Source organism: Nyctereutes procyonoides, unplaced genomic scaffold (genome assembly GCF_905146905.1).
Source record: "Nyctereutes procyonoides isolate TBG_1078 unplaced genomic scaffold, NYPRO_anot_genome, whole genome shotgun sequence".
NCBI lineage: Eukaryota > Metazoa > Chordata > Mammalia > Carnivora > Canidae > Nyctereutes > Nyctereutes procyonoides.
This window is the reverse complement of record NW_026575146.1, coordinates 78416953-78440494: the sequence shown is the minus strand read 5'-3', so window position 1 is coordinate 78440494 and position 23542 is coordinate 78416953. Positions and strand designations below refer to the sequence as shown.

Sequence of the window (23542 nt, the reverse complement as noted above, 5' to 3'; positions counted from 1 at the left end):
CTCTGTCCATGCCTGCTTCCCTCCTCTGGCTTTCCTCACACCCGCTCTCCTCTCCCTTCTGTTTGCACCTGCCTCTTCTCGGACCCCCTCTACCCCAGGTCTCTCAGGTCCCCTCCCTGCCCCTCACTGCCTCTGCTATTCCTCTAGGAATGCTGCGCAGGTCACAACCTCCATGCCCCTCTGCCCTGGCACCCCACTTCTCCCCCACACCCCTCGCCAACCTCCTCACCTCTTCGGATTCTGCTGACCTCCGCGTGGACCATATGAATTCCATGACCGCCACGAAGACAGCAATGATGAGGCCACAGATGAGCACAACAAAAATGCCACCAATGTTCTCCATGCCCAAACCTGGGGGTCGAGGGGGAAAGCCAGGGGGTTGGGGCTGTGTGGGCACAGGGACCTCGGGGGGCTTTGGGAATGGCACATTGTGTGGGGTAGCTGACCTTTAGCTCGATGGTCCTCCTCCTTGGGGCACCGGCCCCCCTCCCACCACTTGCGCTTCAGGATCTCCAGCCGGTTGTTCTCCTGAAGCTGCAGGATGGCCAAGGTGATCTCATCCCGGAATGGGGAGCCTGGACCAGACACACAAGGGAGTGGACTGGCCGCTGGGGCCCTGGAGCCCTGCCCACCCAAACCACAACTGCTCCCTCACCACGACACTTCCTTCTGCCTCCACCACATCCCCTGGGGCTTCTCTGTCCACCTTCAGGTCTGACTACTGCTTGCCACTCTCCTGTGACCAGCCTGAGCCAAGCCCCCACTATACCTAATGTCACATTTGTCACGGCCCCCTCCCTGCAGCTCTCCTCACCCCCCACCCAGGCTCTTCTTTATGGCAACCAGAGGGACAACTTCAGAAACACAGCCATAGATCTCGCCTCTCTCATGCTCACAATTCTCCAATGGCTTCCCAATGCAGAGAGAACCAAGGCCTTCCCTCAGACTAAAGGGCCTGCGTTCACTGACCCCGGCCACCTGGGGCTCTCAGCTCCAGCCACACCAGCCTCCTGGCTGTTCCTCCAGACACAATCCTACCATAGGACTTCTGCCTGGAAGGTTCCTTTCCCCACATCACTTGGGGCCCTAGTCACATGGTACCTCAAAGGGTCTCCTCTGATCAGCCTCACTTAAAATGGTACCAAGCACCCCACTCCCTGTCAATCTCTTCCCCTTAATTTACTTCAGAGCAGCTGTGACCCCCCGGTATCACGATATAAAGCCACGTGTTTATGGTCTGCTTGCTGTCAGTGCCCCTAGTCAAGGGCAGGAGGCTGAAGGCTTGGCAGCTCCCTGCTGAGGCATTCTAGCATGCAGTGCAGTGCCTGGCACACAATAGGGCATCAGACAATCTGCCAAGTGAATGAATCTCCGGCCACATCTCTCCTCTGCATGGCCTCAACCCCAGGCAACCTCTCCTCCCTACCCTCGGATCCTTGCCTTAAACCATCCTTAGGTCCCGAATACCCTACATGTGTCCTATCCTGGACTCATTTCTTCATTCGCTAGGACACTTCTTAAGCATCTACCAGGGGCTAGTAACTAGGGACATGGGCGAGTAGAGTGTTTCTTATTTATCAGGCACCTACTATGCGCCAGACCCTTGGTTTACAGACGTTAATTCAAGTCCTTTATGATCCTGGTATTACTAAGTGTTACTGCCCCCCTCCTCCCCATTTTCTGGATGAGGCAGGTGACATTCTTGCCTAAGGTCAGGCACGGAGTCACAGAAGGAGCTGGAATTTGAATCCAGGTCAGTGTGACTCCAGAGCCTGGCCCCCAAAGCACCAGGCTACACTGCTTCCCCGGCACAGCACTGAGACAAAGCACAAAGCTGCTAATATTTAGGGTAATTTGTCACACAGCAATAGAAAACTAACACAGCAGTGAGAAGTAGTGAGATGGATTTCAAAACCAAGATGTCAAAATGTAGTGATAAAGTTGGTGGGTTTTCAGCTCTGGGTCCTGGAAAAGCAAGTCTAAGTCCCCCTGGCAGATCCACCCACCTATCCCTCATACCTCTCTTTCTCCCTCCCTCCCATCCATCATCCCTATTCTGAGCACCTGTGTTGAGCCCAGCTGTGGGTTCCATGCAGAGAACATGAAGTACATAAAGCCAGGTCTTCACCCTCAAGAGGGTCCTTGGGCCAAAGGGGAAGGTGGCAAGTGTCATGGCTCATAAGTACTGGGTTGTATGCAGTCTCACTGGGTTCCCCCAATGGCCATGCAGAGTTGGAACTGACTGCTGCCAGGCCCGTTTTTGCAGGCCTAGTGTGTTGGTTCATGTTGGTGACACATGCCCAAGGCCTTGCAGCCAGGAGGCCGCACATGACAGGGGGGGCCTGGCCCAGTCCCCAGCTCACATGGCCTGGTTTCAGATGCCCAGGACCCCCTCGGCATTCCCCAGGCCCACCACTCCGTACCCAGTGGCATGCCGATGCCGTAGCCCTTGGTGTCGAGGAGGCCCCCGATCTGGGTGAGGTTGCAGTTGAGACGCCGGTGGTACTCGTTCATGGTGGACTCAAGCAGGAAAGCGTAGCGGGAGTTGAGAACACGGGCGATGCCTTCTTCTGTGCTCTTGACAAACACGCTGGGCTGCTTTGACTGCATGTAGTTCCACATACGCTGGTATGTCTGGTACCGCGAATTCTGGGGATAGGGGGGTGGCAAAAGGGGAAGTCAGGCATGCGGCAAGCATCTTTCCCCTGAGCCCTGTCCCCTGCCCTCCAGGAAGTTTCTCTCAACCAGAGAGTAAGCAAGGAGACCAGAGGAAGACTAAAGAGCCAAAGTCAGAAGAGAAGAACAAGACAGACCACTCGAGGCCAGGTCCAAGTCATCCACACGCCCACCAGCCCAGTGAGATCCCTGAGGACTGGAGGCTTTGGAAGAAGGGACCACCGTCTGTTCTCCAGCCTGTCTTCTCTCTTCCACCCCTGGGCCTGGCTTGGCCTGACACCCAGCCCTGTCTTCCCATCATTCCCAGGCCTTATGTGCAGAAGCTCAACCCCAAATTTACCAGGACCCACCTGGGTTGGGGAGACCTGTGTCCATGCCAAATAGGACAGTTTACTTCCTTCAGACCCTGCAGGAACCTTCTGGGGAATGCCCCACCCCGCCACTACTTGTGACATGTGCCCTCCTTTGCTCTGAGGTCCAGACACTGTTCTTCCTATGTACCCCACAGGCCAGTCCCCAGGGCTCAGCAATCTCCCAAACCTACTTCTCTGGGCTCCCATCTGTGAACTGGTCCTATGACCCACCTAGGACATCTGGGAGTTCACCCCTCCTCTCCGCGCTTCGACCAGTGGCCCCTCCCAGCTCCAGCCTCCCTTAGATCATTAGTCTACTCCCCATCTGCCCTGAAGGGAACCTCCAGCTCTAAATGGATCACTCCTGTTTGGTTACCATTCCTATCTCCCCACTTACAGGTTCCAATCTCAGCCCTATCCTAGCATTCAGGACCTCTACGGTCACGCAAACCTCCTTGCCAGGCTTGCTTTCCTTGTGATTCCTTCCCACCACCCCATTATACACAGGGACAAGCTCCTTTCACCCTAAAGGGACTTGCCCTCCTCTCTGCTATTTTCATTTTCCTAAGCCTAACACTTCTAGCAGCTTCCCTAACCCCATTTGGCCCATCTAGCACTGATATGACATTAGATCCCACATCTGTCTCCTTTCTATTCCCTGGGTGAGAGTCTAGTTCCTCCAGCCAGACAGTAACACTCCCTGTGACACAAAAGAGTGTCTTCTGCTCCCCAGCCTCCCTAACTGTCATGACCCAGGAGGCCCTGTCTAGCCCCCACCCTGGGCAGCTACACATGGTAGGGATACCAAGCCCAGGCAACTTCAAAGTCCCCACCTGAAAGAAGGTCATGGTGGAGCCAGCATGGATGGTGCCATACTCAATATTGGTCTGGTCTGCCAGGTCATCGGCTGACTCCACGGGCACCTCCATGCGCTGCACTGTGAGGAAGGCAGCCAGGTTGGCCGTGTAGGAGGAGATGATGATCAAGGTGAAGGCCCACCTGAGGGGTAGAAAGACTGAGCCACAGTCTGGAGCCATGCCCGCAACCCTCCCACTGTGGCCATACACCCTGCTGGTGGCGCCCATCTCAACGACCTCAGCATCTGGAAGGCTCAGTGACTGCTGACTTGTGGGAAGGCTGGAAGCACAGATTTTGGAGCCAGACTCTCTGGGTTTAATACTGCTTCCAGAGACTTCCACTTCCAGATATAAGAGAATAATATATCCTGAACATACTGTCCCACTGTGAACAACTAGAAAACTGAACAGAATAGAGAAAACTATTTAAAGACACAGGACAATAGGCATCACAGGACTGTAATCCCTGAGAAAAAAAAAAAGCAATGAAGTGAGACTTATCATTGCCCAGGCTGCCTAGCTGAATTTAATTTATAGACTGCAATGCCAGGAAGGGAAGCCCAGGCTGGCAATCACACTGAGTTGCAGAGGTGAAGATCAGAGAGGCCAACGTGGCTAGAATTCGTGGGACAGAGAAACCAAGAAGAGGGAGTGGCACAGAAAAAGAGGGTTCCAGAAATCTGCACAGAGCCCCCTCAAATCTTTGGCTGAATATTGATCCGTGCATGCATAGGGTCAAACTCCAAGAGGCCAGAGATGAACTGCTTTCAAAGACAACAATTTTTTAGGGTTCACACAGCGCTGGGAATCTTTTGAGCTCCTTCCAGTAGTGAGATCTCACTACTCTGAATACATGAGATATTCAGTAGAGACCCCCAAAGACAACCCATTACAAATAGAGTTAAGTCAGCCCTAGAATAAAGATTATGCCAGACCTGGCCCCAGTGAGCTGAAAAACAAGTCTGAAAAGGATCAAAATTACCCACAAGAATTTTAACTGCCTGTTAGAGAAAGTCTAAGACTCTTTAAAGTAAGACATTCAACAATGTAAATGATGTAAAATTCAGTGTCTGCCATCCAATAAAAAATTGCCAGATATACAAAGGTGCAAGAAACAGGGTACTGGGTGGCACAGTTAACTGTCTAACTCTTGGTTTCAGCTCAGGTCTGATCTCAGGGTTGTGAGATTGAGCCCCGCATTAGGTTCTGTGCTCTGTGCAGAGTCTGCTTAAGATTCTCTTCCAAAAAAAAAAAAAAAAAGATTCTCTTCCACCTCTGCCCTTCCCTCATGTGTGTGCCCACTGCTTGTGCATGCTCTCTCTCTCTCTCTCTCTCTCTCTAATCAATCAATCTTGGGGGGGAAAGGCAGCCAAAAGAGGGAAAACATACATAACAAATCAAAATAAGAGTGACATCAGGGGTGCCTGGGTGGCTCAGTGGTTGACCATCTGCCTTTGGCTCGGGACATGATTCCGAGGTCCTGGGATTGAATCCCGTATCAGGTTCCCCACACGGAGCCTGCTTCTCCCCTTGCCTGTGTCTCTGCCTCTCTCTGTGTGTCTCTCATGAATAAATAAGTGAAATCCTTAAAAAAAAAAAGAGTGACAACAGACTTCTTGTCAGAAAGTGTAACAGGAGATAATGCAATAGGCTGCTGAAAAAGAAAAACAACCTGTCAACCTACTATTCTATATCCATCAAAAAGATCCTTCCAAGAAGAAAACACACTAAAAAATTTTCATACAAACAAAAGCTGAAAGAATTAATTGCTAACAGACTTACACTTCAAGAAATGTTATGGGGAGTGGTGCCTGGCTGGCTCAGTTGGAGGGGCGTGCAACTCTTGATCTTGGATTGTGGGTTCGAGCCCCATGTTGGGTGTAGAGATTACTTAAAAATAAAATCTTTTTTTTAAATGAAAGAAATGTTATAGGAAGTTCTTCAGGTAAAAGGAAAATAATACTAAATGGAAATTTAGATGTACACAAAGCACAGAAATAGTAGATGTGTGGGTATATATAAAAGACACATTCCTCATTTTAAAGATAGTTTTACTTTTTTAAAAAAAGATTTTATTTATTTTAAGATTTCTCTTTTTTTATTTTGAGAGAGAGGGAGAGAGAGGAAGCAAGAGAGAATGAGCAGAGTAAGGGGCAGAGGGAGAAGCAGACTCACCACTGAGCAGGGAGCCTAATGCAGGACTTAATCCCAGCACCCTGGGATCATGATCTGAGCTGAAGGCAGACACTTAACCAACAGAGCCATCCGGGCAACCCTAAAGATTTTATTTTTAAGTAATCTCTATACCCAATGTGGGGCTTAAACTCAACAAATCAAGAGTTGCATGCTCCACTGACTAAGCCAGTCAGGCACTCCAAAAAAATGTCTCTAAAGGACATTTATTGTTGGGGCACCTATGGCTCAGGTTGTGATCCCAGGGTCCTGGGATGGAGTCCTGTAACAGGCTTCCCACAGGGAGCCTGCTTCTCCCTATACTTATGTCTCTGCCTCTCTCTCTCTGTATCTGTCATGAATAAATAAATAAAATCTTTAAAAAAAATAAAGGACATTTATTGTTTAAGCAAACACACACACACATATAAACCTAATGTGTCGTGGGGTTCATAAGATAGAAGTAATACATATGATAAGAGTAGCTCGATGGATGGGAGGGAGGGACAGAAGTATATTGCTGTAAGTATTTTGTAATCAACTAAAGATGCATATTGTAAACCCAGAGCAACAACTATTAAGAAAAATTTAAAAAGAAGTATGCTTAATGAAGCAGAATCATAAAAATCTCAATAAATCCAAAAGAAGGTAGAGGAGAGAAAAGGGAACCAAAAGAGATGGGACAGATTAAAAGCAAATAGTAAGCTGAGAGATTTAAACCCAACCATAACAGTAATTGTGTTAAAGGTAAATGGTCTCAACCAGGGGTTGGCAAACGATGGCCCATGGGCCAAATCTGTCTTGCTATCTCTTTTTGCACAGCCCACAGGCTAAGAATGGTTTTCACATTTTTAAACATTTAAAAAGAAATTCAAAGAAGAGCAATACTTCATGACAAATGACATATAAAATGCAAATTTTAGTGTCAGTGTCCATAAATAAAGTTTTATTGGAACATAGCCACACTCATTCATGTATGCATCATCTATGGCTGCTTTCACAATACAAGCAGAGCTGAGTAGTTGTGACAGTGACTGGATGGCCAGCAAAGCCTAATGTATTTACCATCTGGCCCAGTATGGAAAAAATTTGCCAGCCCATGCTCCAAGGCCTAAGTATGTGATGCCTATAAGAAACTTGCTTTAGATATAATGATCCAGGTAGGTCAGAAGCAAAGGAATAGAAAAAGATATGCTATACTAATATTAAGCATAAGAAAGCTGGGGTGGCTAGGGGCGCTTCGGGGACTCAGTCCTCTGTGCAGGGTCTGCTTGAGATTCTCTTTCTGCCCCTTACCCGGCTAACACATACACTCTCTCAAATAAATCAATCTTAAAAAAAAAATAAAGAAAGCTGGAGTGGCTATATTAATATCAAATAAGGTAACTGCAGAACAGGCACGTTACCAGGAATAGAGAGGCATTAGGTAATGACAAAGGGATCAATTCATCAAGACAACATAACAATCCTAAACATTTATGCCTCTAATTACAGAGCTTCAAAATTCATGAAGCAAAAACCATTAGAACTGAAAAGAGAAATAGATATGATTTTTCCACAATTACAGGTAGAGCTTTCAACCCTCCTCTCAATAATTGATAGAACAAGCAGACAGAAAATCAGTATGGATACAGAAGCCTTGAATAACACTATCAACCTACTGGCCCTAATTGCCATTTATGACACACTGCACCCACCAACAGCAAGTTCTGTGCAAGTGCATGTAGGACACTTACCAGGATAGACCATCTGCTGAGCCATAAAACAAGTCTCAATAAATTTCAAAGGATGAAAATCCTTCAGAGAATGTTCTGACCACAATGGAACTAAACAAGAAATCAATAATAGAAAGATCTCTGGAAAATCCCCAAATCTTGGAGCTATCACTGCCTGGCTGTGTGACCTTGGACTCATCTGGGAAGTAAGTACAACCGCAGGCTGCCCCTCATGGGGCTGTTTTAAGTGTGAGCCACGTCTGGCACAGAACAAATGCGGTGCAAGCCTATGCCCTCACTGTCTTGGTGGCTTGGGAGAAGAAGGTACCCATCGACCTCGCCACAGAGCCCAAGAGCAGCCACTGGTCTTACCCTGACCCTCTCTGTCCTCCTGCCTGGCAGGTGAAAGTGGCTCCCTGCAGAGGGTACAGATCTGTGGGGCAGGAAGACAAGGGAGAAGTTGGGGGGGCCTTCTGGACTACGTCCTCCCCCAGCAGGGAATAAGGAAAACAGCAGCTAACCTTCCCTGAGCACACATTCACAGTTCTGTGTTAGGCATGGGGGTGGGGGTAGAGTGGAAGCCAGAGGGATGAATAATACAGCCTACTGCAAAAGAAAGTCAAAACCCGACACACAAAGACCTGGGGTCTGACACAACTCTCTGGAAACCAAGTCTCTTCAAATCAACCCCAAGGGCCAGTGTCATTTGCTCAAGACAGAATGATTCAGTGCCTAGGACACACCAGGCACCACCTCGACCCCAAGGATACAGCGTGACTGACTGGTGGTGGGGACTGCAGGGGAGGTAGGGTGAGGGAGGCCACTCACTGACACGGAACAGGGGAGCGCAGATGGGGAGTCTGATGTGGGAGTAAAGATGTGTGCTGTGTTTGGGGTGCTGTTGGCACACACGGAGAGGGTCTGGAGGGGAGAACTTGATGTCAGTTCCAAAACACAAAGGGAGCTGGGGCTGGATGAGAAGGCCTCAGAGTGTACAGAGCAGGGTTTTCCCTGGTGCGGAGAGCCCCCTGGGGCACTTGGTTAGGTGTGGGGCACCCTGGTGGCTCCCAGTGTGGGTGGGTAGGGACAGGTATGCAGCAACACAGCCCAGTCTAAACAAGAAAAATACAGTACATGATGATCTGAGCCTAACTCCATGGTAGATAAAAACCAAAAATGTTTTTGCATGGTGATCACAGAAACTGAAGTTTCCAGAAGCGCATCTATTGTTCAGATTGAGGAACAACTGGATGTTGTGTTTGAAACTTTGCCAAAAACCCTTCATTGTTTGGAACTCAGGTCTCTGACAGCAGCCCTCCTCACGGTTTCTGAATCACTAAACCAAGACTGTTGGAGGAGTTGAGGTAGTAAATCATCATGCTTGTGGTGATTTGTATTTGTACAAACATACTCATTTACCAACTATTTTAAGGTGTCAAGTCTCAGGGGTCGACACAATTCTATTAAATGGTCTCAATTCTCGTAATTCCCAATGTGCCCGTAATAAGTTGGTCTGAGCCTTGCATTCTGTCTTCTGGCAGGGCCCCACCCAAGCATTTATGCATTGCTATTATATTATTCTATCATAGATCACTTCCCTTCCTCCCCTTTGTATTGCAATCAGGGCGTATTACCGATTTGTTTTAAATCATGTGTAGGCAGGTGTGTAAGTAGATATATTACCCTTGAATTTCATCAGGATGGGAAAGCAGATGTTACAAAATGTTCGTGGTAAAACAAGGGCACTGGGTCTGCAGGCAAGGGAGGGCAAGGGAGAATGGGGCTGTGGTCGGGCATAACCTCAAAACCATGGATTGGAGGCAGGGCTGCCCTAAATGATGGTGAGCCCTTGGTAGGGCCGTAGGAGGCTGAAGCCCCAACAAACACCAAAGATGATGGGTCCAGGAGACCAGTTTGGGCCCCGCTGGCAGCCAAGTCCCTAGGCTACTGGCATCGGACTGCTGAGTCATCATGCTGGGGTCACATTTGGAGACTAAGAAACCTCTGTTGAGACATCCGCTGGCCGAGTGATCGAGTGAATGTGTGAGAGGACAGAGGGTGAAGACGAGAGTGGGCTGGGGCCAAAGTCTCAGGTGGGGGGTCCAGGGGTGTGTGACTGGGGGCTTCCAGGTTGATGGTGATAGGTACAGGCAGAGAATGCCCAGCTGGGGAACAGGTCCCTGACTGAGGAACAGAAGGGATGGCCCACAGAGAGGAGGTCACCAGTCCACCACCTGACCTGAGGACCCAGCCAGATTTGTCACAGCAGGCTGCATGCCTCCTCTAGCCTGTCTGGAATGCTCCTCCCTCCTTTTTTTTTTTTTTTAGTGGTCCAGGTAAGGGGATGCACTTGGAAGGTGAGGGGCAAGGAGGGCAGAGCGGGCGGGGAGGAGACAAAGAAGTCTGGTGTCTAGCCATTGCCTGACTGGAGTGCTTATGCTGCCAGACGATGGAGTTTTACTGTGAGGCCAGTGAGACGGCCATGTGCGGCGAGTGCCGCGTGGGGGAGCACCGCGAGCACGGCAGCGTGCTGCTGCGCGACGTGGTGGAGCAGTACAAGGCGGCCCTGCAGCGCCAGCCAGCTCGAGGCGTGCGCGGCTGGTAGGAGCCTGGTGGGAACCGGGGCTGCCAGGGCCTGGGCTGGTGGGGCAGGGGAAGGACCCTGGGGAGGCTTAGAAATAAAATTCTTAGGGAGGACGGGGAGGTCTCAGGTAGGGGATCTCCTCAAGGGCAAGTGGAGACCCCCTGAAAAGGAATGGTTTGGTGAAAGCATCCTCAAGCAACCGCGGTATGAGATGTTTCCCCTCCCTAGACTGCCACAGCTGTCTGCAGCTATCGCCTTAGTGGGGGGCATCAGCCAGCAGCTGCAGGAGCGCAAAGCAGAGGCCCTGGCCCAGATCAGCGCAGCCTTCGAGGACCTGGAGCAAGCGCTGCAGCAGCGCAAGCAGGCTCTGGTCAGCGATCTGGAGGCCATTTGTGGGGCCAAGCAGAAGGTGCGTCTGTTCACCCTTCCCTACCACTGTCAGGGCAGGGAGGCCTCTATTTTAGCCTTTAGGACTCACCTAGATGTCACCTCTTCAAGGAGGCTTCCCTGAGCTCTCATATTCCCTACTGTTCTCTCTCCCCCTGCTCTGTTTGCTTCAGAAGCACAGTTTGCCTGAATCTAATACTTCATTATATTAACACCATCAGTAAGTGGTAACTGGGGTATGTGGTAGGCCGAAGGACCTCTGCCACCAGAGATGTCTACATCCTAAGCCCTGGAACTCATGAGTATGTCCCCTTATGGGGTAAAAAGGGCCTTTGCAGATATGATTAAGTTAGGGGATTTGAGATGCAGAGATTATCCTGGATTATTTATTTGGGGAGGCAGGCCAGCCAGGGTCCTTATAAGTGGAAAGAGGAGATCAGAGCCAGAGAGAGAGATAGGAGGATGCTATGTTGCTGGCTTTTAAGACAGAGAAAGCAGCCATAAGCTGAGGAATGCAGGTGGCTTCTAGGTGCTAGGAAGGTCAGGCAAACAGATTCTCTCCTGGAGCCTCCAGAAGGAGCCAGCCCTACCAACACCTGGACCTGAGCCCAGTGAGATTTCAGATTTCTGACCTCCGGACCTGTAAGAAAATACATTTATGTGGTCTTAAGCCACTATACCTGTACACTTGTTGCAGCAGCAATGGGAAACTAATACAGAGCACGTGACACTTGAAATGATGCCAGACCCGAAATGTTAAAAAACTGTCATCAAGACTCAAAAGATGCAAAGCCAGCAGACCAAGCGAGTTGCCAACAACTCACTATATGAGGGGGTTAGTCCCACTCACTTGGGAGAGGAAAACCTGCCACCCATTAAACATTAGTCTTGAACAGGTTTTGGATCAGATGACATCTTTGGGATTTATTTATTCTTGGGATAAAAGATGACGTTCTGTGTTTATTTGTTTAGCTATTTATTCTTGGCTCCTCTGCCTCTTGAGGCTGGATGCTTCACCTGAGTGCCTGGCATAGGGAGGGACTTGAGAAGCATCTGCTGAATGGCTGTTAATGCATGATGAATCCTAAGTGATAGGGAGAAGATGAGGAAGACAGTCTTTAAGAAGGCCTTAGGGAGCAGGGCTGGGCTCAAGCAGCGCTGGAGCTGGGGGCCCTGGGGAGAAAGTCAGCCTAACCCGGCCCTGCCTCTGGAGGAGTGTGTGGTCTCAGTGCTCTAATGCATAAACCCAGGAGAAGGTTGGCTCGTCTAGTGCTATCAGAGCCCCTGAATTTTCAAGAAGAGTGAGAAACCTGGATTTGTGAGTGAATTTGCCCAATTTTTAAATGTTACTAATTCAAATTTTTAAAAAACGGTGGGCCAAACGGACATGAATTGACAGTGTCCACTGTCCAACATGTGGCTTCTTGGAGCTTGTCATGGGGATAAAGTAAGCTCTGTCCAGGTTACTAGGGTCCCCAAGGGAATTTGAGGGAGCAGGTATCCCTGGACAGTGAGCAGGTATCCCTGCCCAGGTCTCTGTGACCACAGGGTGTGTGCAGGCCAGCAACAGCCACGCTGATGCTGTTCCAATCATCATCCTCATGTCAGCAGAAGCACTTTTGTATAACAGCCCAACTGAATCCTTACAATCTGAGACATGGGCATTTTTATCTGTGTTTTTCAGATGAGGAGACTGAGGCATGGGGTGGGGGATGTGGCGTACCCAATGTCACACAGCTTGCAGCAGGCAGGGCTGGGGTTCAGCTCTCCCCACCCCATTCCCTGTCACACAGCTGGCGGAGGGGGACCAGAATCCACCCAGGACACAGATGGGGCTCTCCCCACCCGGGTGGGACAGACAGAAGGCTGCTCACCAGACTCCACTGACACAGCGTGTGGACAGCGCCCGGGGCATGATCTCTGAGCCCTGCTGCATGAAGCCCCCCACAGGGAACCAGAGGCTGTTGCCCAGCGTGTACTGGTTCTCCAGGATGTGGGGGCGCGCCCGCAGGCACGGGTGTGGGTTGTACCACTCGTAGGGACTCAGCCTGTGGAGAGACATGGGAGTGAGGGGTGGTAGGAGCCAAGGGAGGAAGAGGAGAGAAATAGAGGAAAGAGGCAGAGACACCGTGATGAGAAGAGATGAGGGGCAGTTAGAAAAAAGAGGGAAAAGAGAGAGATGAACAGAATGAGATGCATACACAGAGAAGAGGTGGAAAGAAACACAGAGAGACACAGAGAAAGAGGGAGAGAGAGAGAGAGAGAGAGAGAGAGAGAGAGAATGGGAAGGGGAGATGCCCAGAGAGAGAACCCCAGAGAAATAGAGCTAAAGGGTAAGACAGGGCCTGTAGACAGGGAGAGAGGGAGAGAGGAGGGCACGGAAATCCAAAGCCTGGATAGACAGTGCGTGTTGGCCACAGACGCCCTGGCCTGTGCCTTTTCCTCGCCTCCTCTTCCCAGGCAACAGGCAGTGGACTCACCGGGCAGCCAGGAACAGGACGCAGCTGACGGCCAGGTAGGCGAGAAGCATGAAGAGCCACACAGCAGGCGAGAAGGGGTCCAGGAAGGAGAAGTAGCCAGGCTTGCGGCCCTGGGGGCAAGAGGGAGTGAGGCCCAGAGCCACCCCAAACTGAGTCACATTCCCAGCCCCTGCCCTGCCGGGTGCCCATGAGCACAAGTAGCCCATCAAGGAAGGTCCAGCCCACAGCGTCTGCTTCCCTGGGGGGACACAGTTGTCAGCCCCACCGCTAGCTTCTGCCCCACAGCCTCCACATCTCCAGGGGAGCCGTACCATGTGCACTCGGTAGAGGATGCTGATCCCCAGGGTCATGAAGGGTTTGGAGAAGTCGATGACCTTCTCCCGCTCGGCTGTGATGGTGAATGCAGCCACAGCCAGGTCCGCCTTCTACTGGAGGGGAAGCAGGGCAGGGGCAGAGGGGTGGGCCAGGGAGACAGACAGGCAGTTAGGGAGAAATGCACAGAAAGAGCTACCGAGAGACCAGCAAAGAGAAAGGAGGGGGACAGAAGGGGCCAGGAGCCCACACTGTCTCCAGAGCAGCACCTTGGGGCCAGAATCGGACCCCTGTCATCACATGTCTGCGGGAAGATGCTCCTGTGACCTCTTCCCTGCCCGGCTGCCCCTCCTCATCCTGTGAAGTTCACTGTTAAGGCCCTGCTTTATAAACTCCCCGGGGACCTGCATATCTCCCACCTCCTTCACTGCTCGGTCCTAGAGAGCGCCTGCCACTGATGCTGAGATGCCAGGATGCTGACCCACTCAGGCCTTGGTTTCCTCTCTTGTCTTTACAGTTAACAACATGGAACATTTACTCTGCACTGACTTTGCACCAGGCTCCACCCTAGTTAACACTTTCTGTAGATTGCCTTGAATCTTCCTTCCAACAGCTCCCAAAGGGCCACTATTAGCCCTGTTTTATAGATGGAGAAACTGAGTCTCAGAGAGGCCAAGGCACTAGTCAGTAAAGGCAGGAGCCAAGGGACCTTAAGGCAGAAATGGGACCTCTCCTGCCACCGGCAGGCACTGGTGACTTACGGGTGTACATAAAGGCACCCCTGCCCCGACATAGGACCTGCGCCCAGCATAACTGACATAATGACCTTGGGGGAAGCTACATGTCTTTAGTGGGGGAGGGGTACCCAGGGTCCAGGTCTGAGGTAGTGAGGGTGGGGAGTGGGTGCGGTGCGACAGAGAGAAGGGTTTGGGCTAGGGTCTGGCTGGCATACCCAGAATCCCTAATCCAAAAGGATCATTTTGCTCTAGCCCAAGTGGACTTAGCCGGCCTTTAGCTGTGGGCCAGACATAAGCCTGGGAAACACCCAGCACTTTGCACACCCTTCCCGCCACACAGGCACACGTACACACTGCACACGTGAGCACTGCCCACGGTCATGTGTATGCCACCACTGACATGTGCACACCACACCACATCCACACACACGTGCTAAGACACAGGCTGACCCAGAGGCGGACCACCAGCATGGGTGCAGGCAGACAGACTCCTGCCCTACACACAGTGTAGGGAGGAGTGGAGACACAGGGTGGAGGGGCATTCCCTAGAGGCACACACGGCTCTCACATGCGTACATACATGACGGAGCAGGCAGGGCAGGGCAGGGCGCTGGAAAGGGCCAAGTGCGGGAACGGGGAGCCCCGGCTCTGCCCCGAGTTCGCTGGGTGACCTCGGGCAGGGGCTTCCGCGGCTCTGGGCCTCAGTTTGCTCATCTGCAAAATGGGGGTGGGGGTTGGACGAGATGTCTCACACAGCTCTCTTGGTCCTGGGGTTGCCACCTGGCTCCCAGGATACCCCTGCCAGGCCTACTGACTATCCCTCAGGCCTCAACTGGATCCCAGAATTGACTCTAAATTCAAGCAGAGACTACCCATGGGGCTGAAATAAGAGAAGAGGTCCTGGATCACTGGCCCAGGAGGAGACACACACTCACACAGAAGCAGCTGAGACTGAGAGCACACGAGGTAATACAGGTGTGGACAGAACTGGGGCGCAGGTCAGAAGACAAGCGTGGGGCGAGGGAGAGAGCACCAGCCCCACAGCAGGATCCAGAGTTGGGAGGGTGCGGCAGGGGCCCAGAGCCTGGCTAAATTTGGGGCATACCCTTGGGAATTCTTGATGGTGACAGTAAGGAGCATCTTGCCACTCTCATGACTAATAGGTGAAATGCCAGGAGCAATGTCACTATTACAGGAATCCTATTACTTTTATGCACCCACGGGATGTGTGCCCTGGGAAGGCCCTCCATGGGGGCCCGAGTCTCCACTTAGGAAAGCAGGAGTCAGTGGCACTGCAGACAGGGCTCAGGAAGGCGCTGCTGATCTCTAGTCTTGCTCCCTCCTTTCTGCTCCATCCATGCTCAGCTCACTAGCCTCCTCACCCACTCTGGACACCTTGCCTCGACCCAATACCTAGGCCAAACCTGCTTCTTTCCCTTTCCCGAATTCTCCACATCTCTTCCAGTAGGAAGGGCAGCGGCTCTGCTGCCAAAACATAACTCTGATCTGTCCGCTTCCGTCCATCCCCTCTGACCAGGCCCTGACCATCAGAGTCTCTCTCCTGACAATCCTTTTTAAAAAAAATATTTTATTTATTTATTCATGAAAGACAGAGAGAGAGGCAGAGACATAGGGAGAGAGAGAAGCAGGCTCCCCGAAGGAAGCCGGATGTCGGACTTGATCCCCAGACCCAGGATCATGCTCTGAGCTGGGGGCAGATGCTCAATCACTGAGCTACCCAGGCATCCCTCTCTTCTGATAACCTTATCAGCTACCTCACCAGCCCCCTGGCCACCACTCAGAACCCCACAGTCCAGAGGGAAAGTCCCCTGTTAAAGAGCCCTGAGTGGCTCTGCACTGCACCTAAAACAAATCCTTTTCCTGGCCAAGAGGCCCTAGATGATCTGAGACCCACCTGCCTGCTGGCCTCACCTCATGCCCTCTCCCCTCACCCATTTGGCTGCAGCCACAATGACTGCCTTTTGCTCTTCAACACAGAAGGCTCATTCCCCACCTCAGGGCCTTTGCATGTGCTCCTCTGTAGCTCTTTCTCACCACTCGAAGTTTACTCACACTTCACTCCTTTAGGCCTCCCCACAGAGGCCTCTAGATGCCATTTACCCCTATGCCAGGGTCTTCTCTCTTGTATTACCCATTGACCTGCTTTATATTCTGCTTTTTAGCAGTCCTGGAGATGACCCTGCCTGTTTGCTTATTAATGGACCAACTTTCCTACTAAATTATAAGTTCCCTGCCTATCTGGTTAGAGGTGTACCCCAGGATCTACAGAGGGGTTCCCAAGAAATATTGCTGGATTTTGACCAAGCCTGGCCTCTCTGAATGGCACCCAGGGCTGTTACAGTTCCCTAAAATATTCCCGGGCCTCTCGCCCCCTCTCTCACACCAGCTGCTTTCTGGCCTCTGCATCACTGAACACACCATTCCTTTTGCCCGAGGCATCCCACTCTGCCCTGCAGAACTGGATCTCACCCACTTCTACAGGGTCCCTAGCTTCCCTCCTCTGCAGCACCTTCTATGGATCCCCCACATGCTCAACACCCTTTGATCTATCACAGCATTTAGCTCAGTTTGGAAAACATCCGTTCGCGTCTCTGCCTCTGCAACTAAACCTGCAAAAGCAGGCCCAGCTGGACACATCATGTATCCTCTGAAGAACCAGGAATGTCACCCCTTCTCCAGGGGCCTCCCAGAATGTCCCAGACAGAGAAAGCTCTCCTTCCCTGTGCTTTATGGAACCTTACATGGCTGCAGAGGCTCACACTTATGCAGCATGTGACTCTTGGCCACCATTTTAGGGCTTTCCCTCCCAAGAGTAGCTTACATAGTCCCCAAAGCAACCCTGTCAGAAGGACCATCCTTCTCACCATTTTACATGTGAAAAAATGGAGGCCCTCGCTGATCCTGTGATTCAGAACCAGTACCCCTCTAGGGGCTTCACCTGTCCACTGTCCCCACCTTCCATGGCTGGGGGCATCTGAGGTCAGGGCCCAGGTGTGTGACTCCTCTCTGGTCCTGGGGAGCTCGGGAGATGGGCACTTTGCAAATGACTAGAGTGAATTTGAACTTCTCGTCAACACACAGCAAACTCAGTCCTCACCCTCTATCCATGTCAACCTAGGCAGAAGCCTCCACCCTCTGCCCAGCATTGTCCCATGTGGAAGCAGACGGGCATCCTTGACATCCCCCCACCCCTCACTACTTCCATCTTCAAGCTCTCCTGATTCTGCTCCCCAGACACCTCTAGAATCCATCACTTCTTCCACCTTCACTGTTCTGCTCCAGCCCGAACTACCATGTCTCAGGACTGGAAAGATTAGCCAGCTGCCTAAGGGACCCCCCAAATTACAGCCCGGTCACAGCAGCCCTGCTTAAACCTGGCAACAACTCCCACTCTCCTTAAACTGTCATCCCAACTCTCCTCACTCGGCCCACTGAGGCCCTGCCCCACTCAGCCCCCACCCCACTGCTACATATTGAGTGCGTCCCCCCTCTACAAATTCATATGTTGAAATCTTAACCTGTAACACGACAGTGTTAGGAGGTGGGCCTTTGGGAGGTGAGGAGGTCATGAGGCTGGAGCCTCATGAATAGAACTGGTGCCCTCATCCCATTCCATCCCTCCACCATATAGGCATAGCAAGATGGCCATCTGTGAGCCAGGAAGAGGCCCCTCATAGACACCAGATCTGCTGGCACCTTGATTTTGGACTTTCCCAGCCTCCAGAACTGTGAGAAATAAATTTCTGTTGCTCGTAAGCCACCCAGTCTGTGGTATTCTGTTACAGAAGGACAAACAGACTAAGACACCCACCATGTTGCCCTGTGTCTCCCCGTTGCAGCCACTCTGCCTATTCTCTCTGGCCATCCACTCATTTACCTACTTGACCAATATTTACAGAACACCCAACACTGACCAAACATGGTTCTACCTCTGGGAACCCAGCAGTGAATATAAACATATAATGGTGGATAGCGACAGGTGCTATGAAGAAAAACAAAGCAGGGCAACATGATGGAGACTGCTGGAAGACACTAGTTTGGACACCACCACCCCAACCACCCCCCCACCCCGCCCCACTGCAGGGAAGTCTTGACTGAAGCAAAGTGTGGAGCAAGGCCCAAGAAGAACCAGGGAGAAAGTCTCAGGCTGTGAGACAAGCACATACAGCCCCTGTGATGGGAAGGGACTTGTAGTGTCCCGGGTGGCTGGAACCCCCTGGGAGGGTAGAGCAAGGATCGGAGCCCTGCAGTGCCTTGCACACATGGGAAGGGGACTGGATTCTACTCCAAGGACAACAGAGGATGTCACATCGGAGGGTGTGTGCAGGGGGATGACATGATCTGGCCACTGTGAGAACAGACCACAGAGGCAACAGTGGAAACAGGGTTCCCAGGGACAGAATGAAGTCCATGGAAATACCTGGGGGTGGGGCTAGGTAGTGGTGGAGTCAGGTGGCAGATTTAGATTTAATTCTGAAGGCGGACAGATGAATCCTTAAACCCTGCAATCTCCTTCTACGATCTCCTTAGGGCCTTTGGAGCTCTGCTTCTCCCTCCTCCTCCTCACCCTTGATTTCCTGGCAGAGTCATCTAGTTCTTAGAGGTTTACCTCCACAAGGGGACGCTGACATTTAATCTCTGGAATGAAATCAGGAAAAATCCAAATGATGAGCCATCTGTAGAAATGACGGGGCGGGGAGGCTGTCTGAACGCCGAAAAGCCAACCAGAGCACTTGTGAGCATGCATCCCACCCCAGCCCCAAGCTCGCCCCCTATCCCTGCTCCACGCAAACCCCGGTTCCGCCTCGCCGGTAGCTCCCGGTCAGACTCTGCCAACAGAGGGCGCTAGCGGGCTGCTGCAATGCTGGAGGAAGGCGAAGGGACCTGCTCCTCTCTGTGCCCCTGCCTCCCCCACCTGGGTGCTCCACCCCTGCAGCAGCTATTCGTCCTGAGGCCGCAGATGAATCCACGAATCCAGTTTGTGGCTTCCCTGCAGAACCAACCTCACTGAGCCCCTCTTGGGGAAACCAGTGCCAGCCAGTGAGCACCTTCCTCTAAGTTTCCAGTAATTTCAGCTCCTCTCTCTCTGTCCCTTCAGAACTAGGGATGCAGCCATTTCCTGCCTTGCGACCTCCACAATACCTGAGAGCAAAGGTGTGCAAACTGCGGCCATCAGCCAAGTCCAATGCCTGATTTTGTGAATAAAGTTTTATTGGAACATACCCACTCCCATTTGTTTAGGTATCACCTGTGACTGCTTGTTGACTAGTGGTGACACTATGGCCTGAAAGCCAAACCTACTTATTATCTGGCCTTTACAGAAAAAGCTTGCTGATCCCTGTATTAAAGGTTCAACTTTAACCTTCTTAGTTACCTAGTTAACAACTTTATTCCTAGTAAATAATTCTCTTCATTCAAACATTTGGCCTGCCTTGTCTCCTGGCAGGACCCCAACTCAAGCAGAAATGACAACAGCCAGGTCCCCAGAGGACACAGGCCACACGGTCACTCACCATTCAGCCTCTAGGAGGGCCCAGTAACGAGCATTTTCTCAAAAGGAGACTAGATACCCACAGAAGAGAGCACAAACCACTCCAAAACCCCAGAGGTCTCCGCTGTGAGTCACCTCTGGGTGTCTGTGTCCCTATTTGCCACCATCGCTCTGCATATCCCTGGACCTGCAGGGGCATCAGGCCCAAGTGGCAGATCAGCTTGCACACAGCTGGGACTTGCTGCAGAGCCTTCGTGTGTTCTAGGCCTCCCTCAAAATGAAAAGCCATGTTGGTTGTTTAGTAAACAGGTTGAAGCAGCACACAACTTACACCCAGATCCCCAACCCCACCATACATCACCAGTACCAAACAGTGGCCCCTTCTCAGAGGTCAGGGTTTCAGTTCTGTGGGACCTCTTATCCGAGTTTCTAGGTTTTCCCCTTTTCCAATTGCCTCTCTTGTCCTCTTAGGCCTCAGGGTGGCGGCCATTTCCTGCAGCCCTGAACCTGTAACCCCTCACTTTCCTTTCTATTCTTTCAGTTATCTGGCTCACCAGCTTGACACCTAGGTAACAATTCTTTGTATCACATCCTCTCTGTTCACGTAGCTGATGTGATTCTGTTCAAGTACCTGGGGCTATTTTTTGTCTTCAGATTGGACCCTGACTGCCAGATGTCAGCAGCAGGTTTACTGCCAACCCCTTTAAATGTCCTGCTCCCGAGATCCGATCAGTGTAATGTTGCCAGGGTAAGTGGACCAGCATGACCCCGGGGCCACTGCCAGGATCAAGTTCTCTGTGGCCTGTGCAATGGCAGAAGGCGAGGGAATGGGATGTCACCCTGAGACGAGACTGAGGCATTTGGTGGGCCTCAGGAAAAAGCATTTGCCAGATCAGGAACACACACCAGCTGCCAAGGGCCTTGTTGACTTGCTCCAATAAAGAGACTTCATTTGGGCCAGCGACTGCAGTTGGAGTCGCTGCCTGATTACATTTACAATAATCCACCGTTGTCCAAGATCCATCTGCCTTCTGCATAGGCCGAATCGCCCAGTTGACGGTAGATGAGATCACTACTTCTGCTTCTTTCAAGCTGTTAATGGTGGCACTAATCTCTGCAATTCCCCCAAAGGATGTAGAACTGCTTTTGGATTACTATCCTGGGAAAGGCAGGGAATTCTAGGGTCTTCCACTTGGCTCTTTTACCATAATGGCCCTGACTATATGGGTCAGCAAGCCAGTGTGGGATTCTGCTGGTTGTCACGTATGCCTCTTCCAATTATACAATGGGATGTAGGAAAACTCAGGGTGGGTCTGTGGACCTAGCAGGCCCATTCTGAGTTGAGCTTGGGCTTAGACTCTATCACCCAAATACATAAGACTCGCTGTGGTCCACCAGGCAAAACAGGAAAAAATCAAAGTAACCTATCATCTATAAAAATGATGGCAGTGGGTTGAGGGGTGGGATGTCTAAATCTCCAAAAGCCAACCAAAATCCTCTGTGTGAGAAGAAGCCTGTATAGAAACTGCTCTAGGGATCCCTGGGTGGCTCAGCGGTTTAGCGCCTGCCTTTGGCCCAGGGCGCGGTCCTGGAGTCCCGGGATCGAGTCCCACGTCAGGCTCCCGGCATGGAGCCTGCTTCTCCCTCTGCCTGTGTCTCTGCCTCTCTCTCTCTCTCTATGTCTATCATAAATAAATAAATAAATAAATAAATAAATAAATAAATAAATCTTTAAAAAAAAAAAAAGAAACTGCTCTAGCTTTTCTGAAAGCGGTTCAACAATATATAACAAAAGCCATACAAAGGGTCCTCTTTTATGCAGTCATTCTATTCAGAGAATCGGTCCTAATCAGCTGCAATGCAGTACAAAGATTTTGTGCATAAAGATATTTGCTTCTGATTGTTCATATCAACACAAACAAATAAAAGTACCTGGAAATAACTAAGTACAAAAACATGCTTCAATAAACTACATGGGGATTAGTATGCAGCCAGGTAATGTTCTGTTTAGGTGGGAAAAATAAGGTATTATTTTTGGCCTTTGAGATCGGCAGAGGTTTTTTTTTTTTTTTTTTCTCCAAAAGATTGATTATACCGCTTGTTGGCAAGAGTGTGGGAAATGTGACATTCCCGTGCACTTCTGGGGGGAATATAAATTTGTGGAACCTTTCTGAACATCCATTTGGCAGTCTCTGCTTAAAACACATTCGTACTCTTTGACCCGGCGCTTCCGCAGTTTGGAGTTTCTCCTTTAGGAATACACCCACAAATCCACAGGCCCAGCTGATGGTGGCATCGTCTATACCAGCAAAAACTGGAAACCACCCAAATAGGGGCTGAGCTAAATAACTCACGCTCAGCTGCACAATGAAATCCATATTTCTCCTCTCAAATGTTAGTCACCCCAAGCGATCCACGCCCAGAGACAACCCTTATTTCCCCAGACCCAAATCAAACGGTTCCTCCCACATCCTCCCCAGGGTGGGAGCCAGCCTCATCACCCACTCAGCTGCTCAGGCCACACCCTGAAATCACCCTTGATTGCCCTCTCCCTCTCAACTGCACCCAACATGGCTACCACTCCAGTACGAGCCCTCATCTTCTGTCTTTTGAACCCTCTAACGGATTTTTAACCAGACCATCCTGTCTCTACTCTTGTCCTACTACAGTTATTGCTCAAGAGAGTAGCCAGAGCAATCATTTTAAAGTGATTTAAAAATTAGTCAAGGTCATATGTCCATATAGTGGAACATTATTCAGCCCTAAAAAAAGAATGCGGCGCTGATCCGCGCTACGACATAAATGGATCTTGAACATGTGATGTTGGACCAAAGAAGCCACACACAGAAAGCCACATATTGGGTGATTCCACTTGTAGGAAGTATCTTGAATAAGTAAATCCACGGAGATGGAGAGACTGGTGGTTGCCAGGGGCTGGGGAAAAGGGGAATGGGACCTGACTACTTAATGGCTATGGGGATTTCTTTAGAAAACATTTTAGTACTAGGTAGAGGTGATGGTTGCACAAACTACTTGCCGCTGAATTATACACTTCAAGATGGTTAATTTTATGTTATGTGAATTTGACCTCAATAAAAAGAGAAAAAAACAAATTAGATCACAGCATATTCTCTGCCTACACTCTTCTGCTGGCTTCACACACAGTGAAAATAACATCCCAGTTCCTTGTCCACAAGGCCTCCATGATCCAGGTTCTGCTCTAGAGCCTTGTACTCTCCCTCACCACCCCCTCCAAAACCCTGTGAAGGTAATATCCCCATTTCAAGAGGAGACACTGAATCCAGAGACATGATGTGCCTCTCAAGGATCTCATGGGAATGCAGACAACTGAAGCTGGCTCTTCCTAACTCCTACCTAGCTCATGGCTGTAGTAGCCGCAGCAGAGGCCACTCAGACCCCCTCCCTCAGGATCGGGCACTCACTGATCCAGCTGCCAAGCGTGCTGGTGGGGATCACTCTCCGCTTGGTGGCTGGAAGAGCCTCCTTGAGGACAGCCCCTTCCCATGACAGGTTGGTGGGGCATATACAGGCCTGCCCCCTCACCTCGGGGGTTTTGATGGCCAACTAAGGCCCAGTCTAAGTGCACTGCAACTCTACTCCCTCCTCTGCCCAGGCTTGCTCCTTCACTCCCTCACAGGGCTGATTTCCAAGTGGGCCTTCAGCCTGCTAAAGTCCACCTCAGGGTCTGCTTCCCTGGACCAACCCAAAGATATCTGCTTTGCCCTTGAGAGAAGGG

The 23542-nt window shown here is 50.9% G+C and overlaps 1 protein-coding gene across 1 annotated transcript in view; it reads right to left on the bottom strand.

Moving 5' to 3' along the window:
• The window catches only part of GRIK5 (glutamate ionotropic receptor kainate type subunit 5), a 52977-nt gene that overhangs the window by 4261 nt on the left and 25174 nt on the right, over window positions 1-23542 (bottom strand). The window contains exons 13-19 of the mRNA XM_055311744.1: window positions 13536-13649; window positions 13225-13334; window positions 12619-12792; window positions 3863-4028; window positions 2424-2649; window positions 447-575; window positions 230-351 (exon numbers count right to left, since the gene is read on the bottom strand). Of these exons, the coding sequence (XP_055167719.1) occupies window positions 230-351; window positions 447-575; window positions 2424-2649; window positions 3863-4028; window positions 12619-12792; window positions 13225-13334; window positions 13536-13649 (1041 nt within the window). The remainder of the gene's footprint in view (window positions 1-229; window positions 352-446; window positions 576-2423; window positions 2650-3862; window positions 4029-12618; window positions 12793-13224; window positions 13335-13535; window positions 13650-23542) is intronic.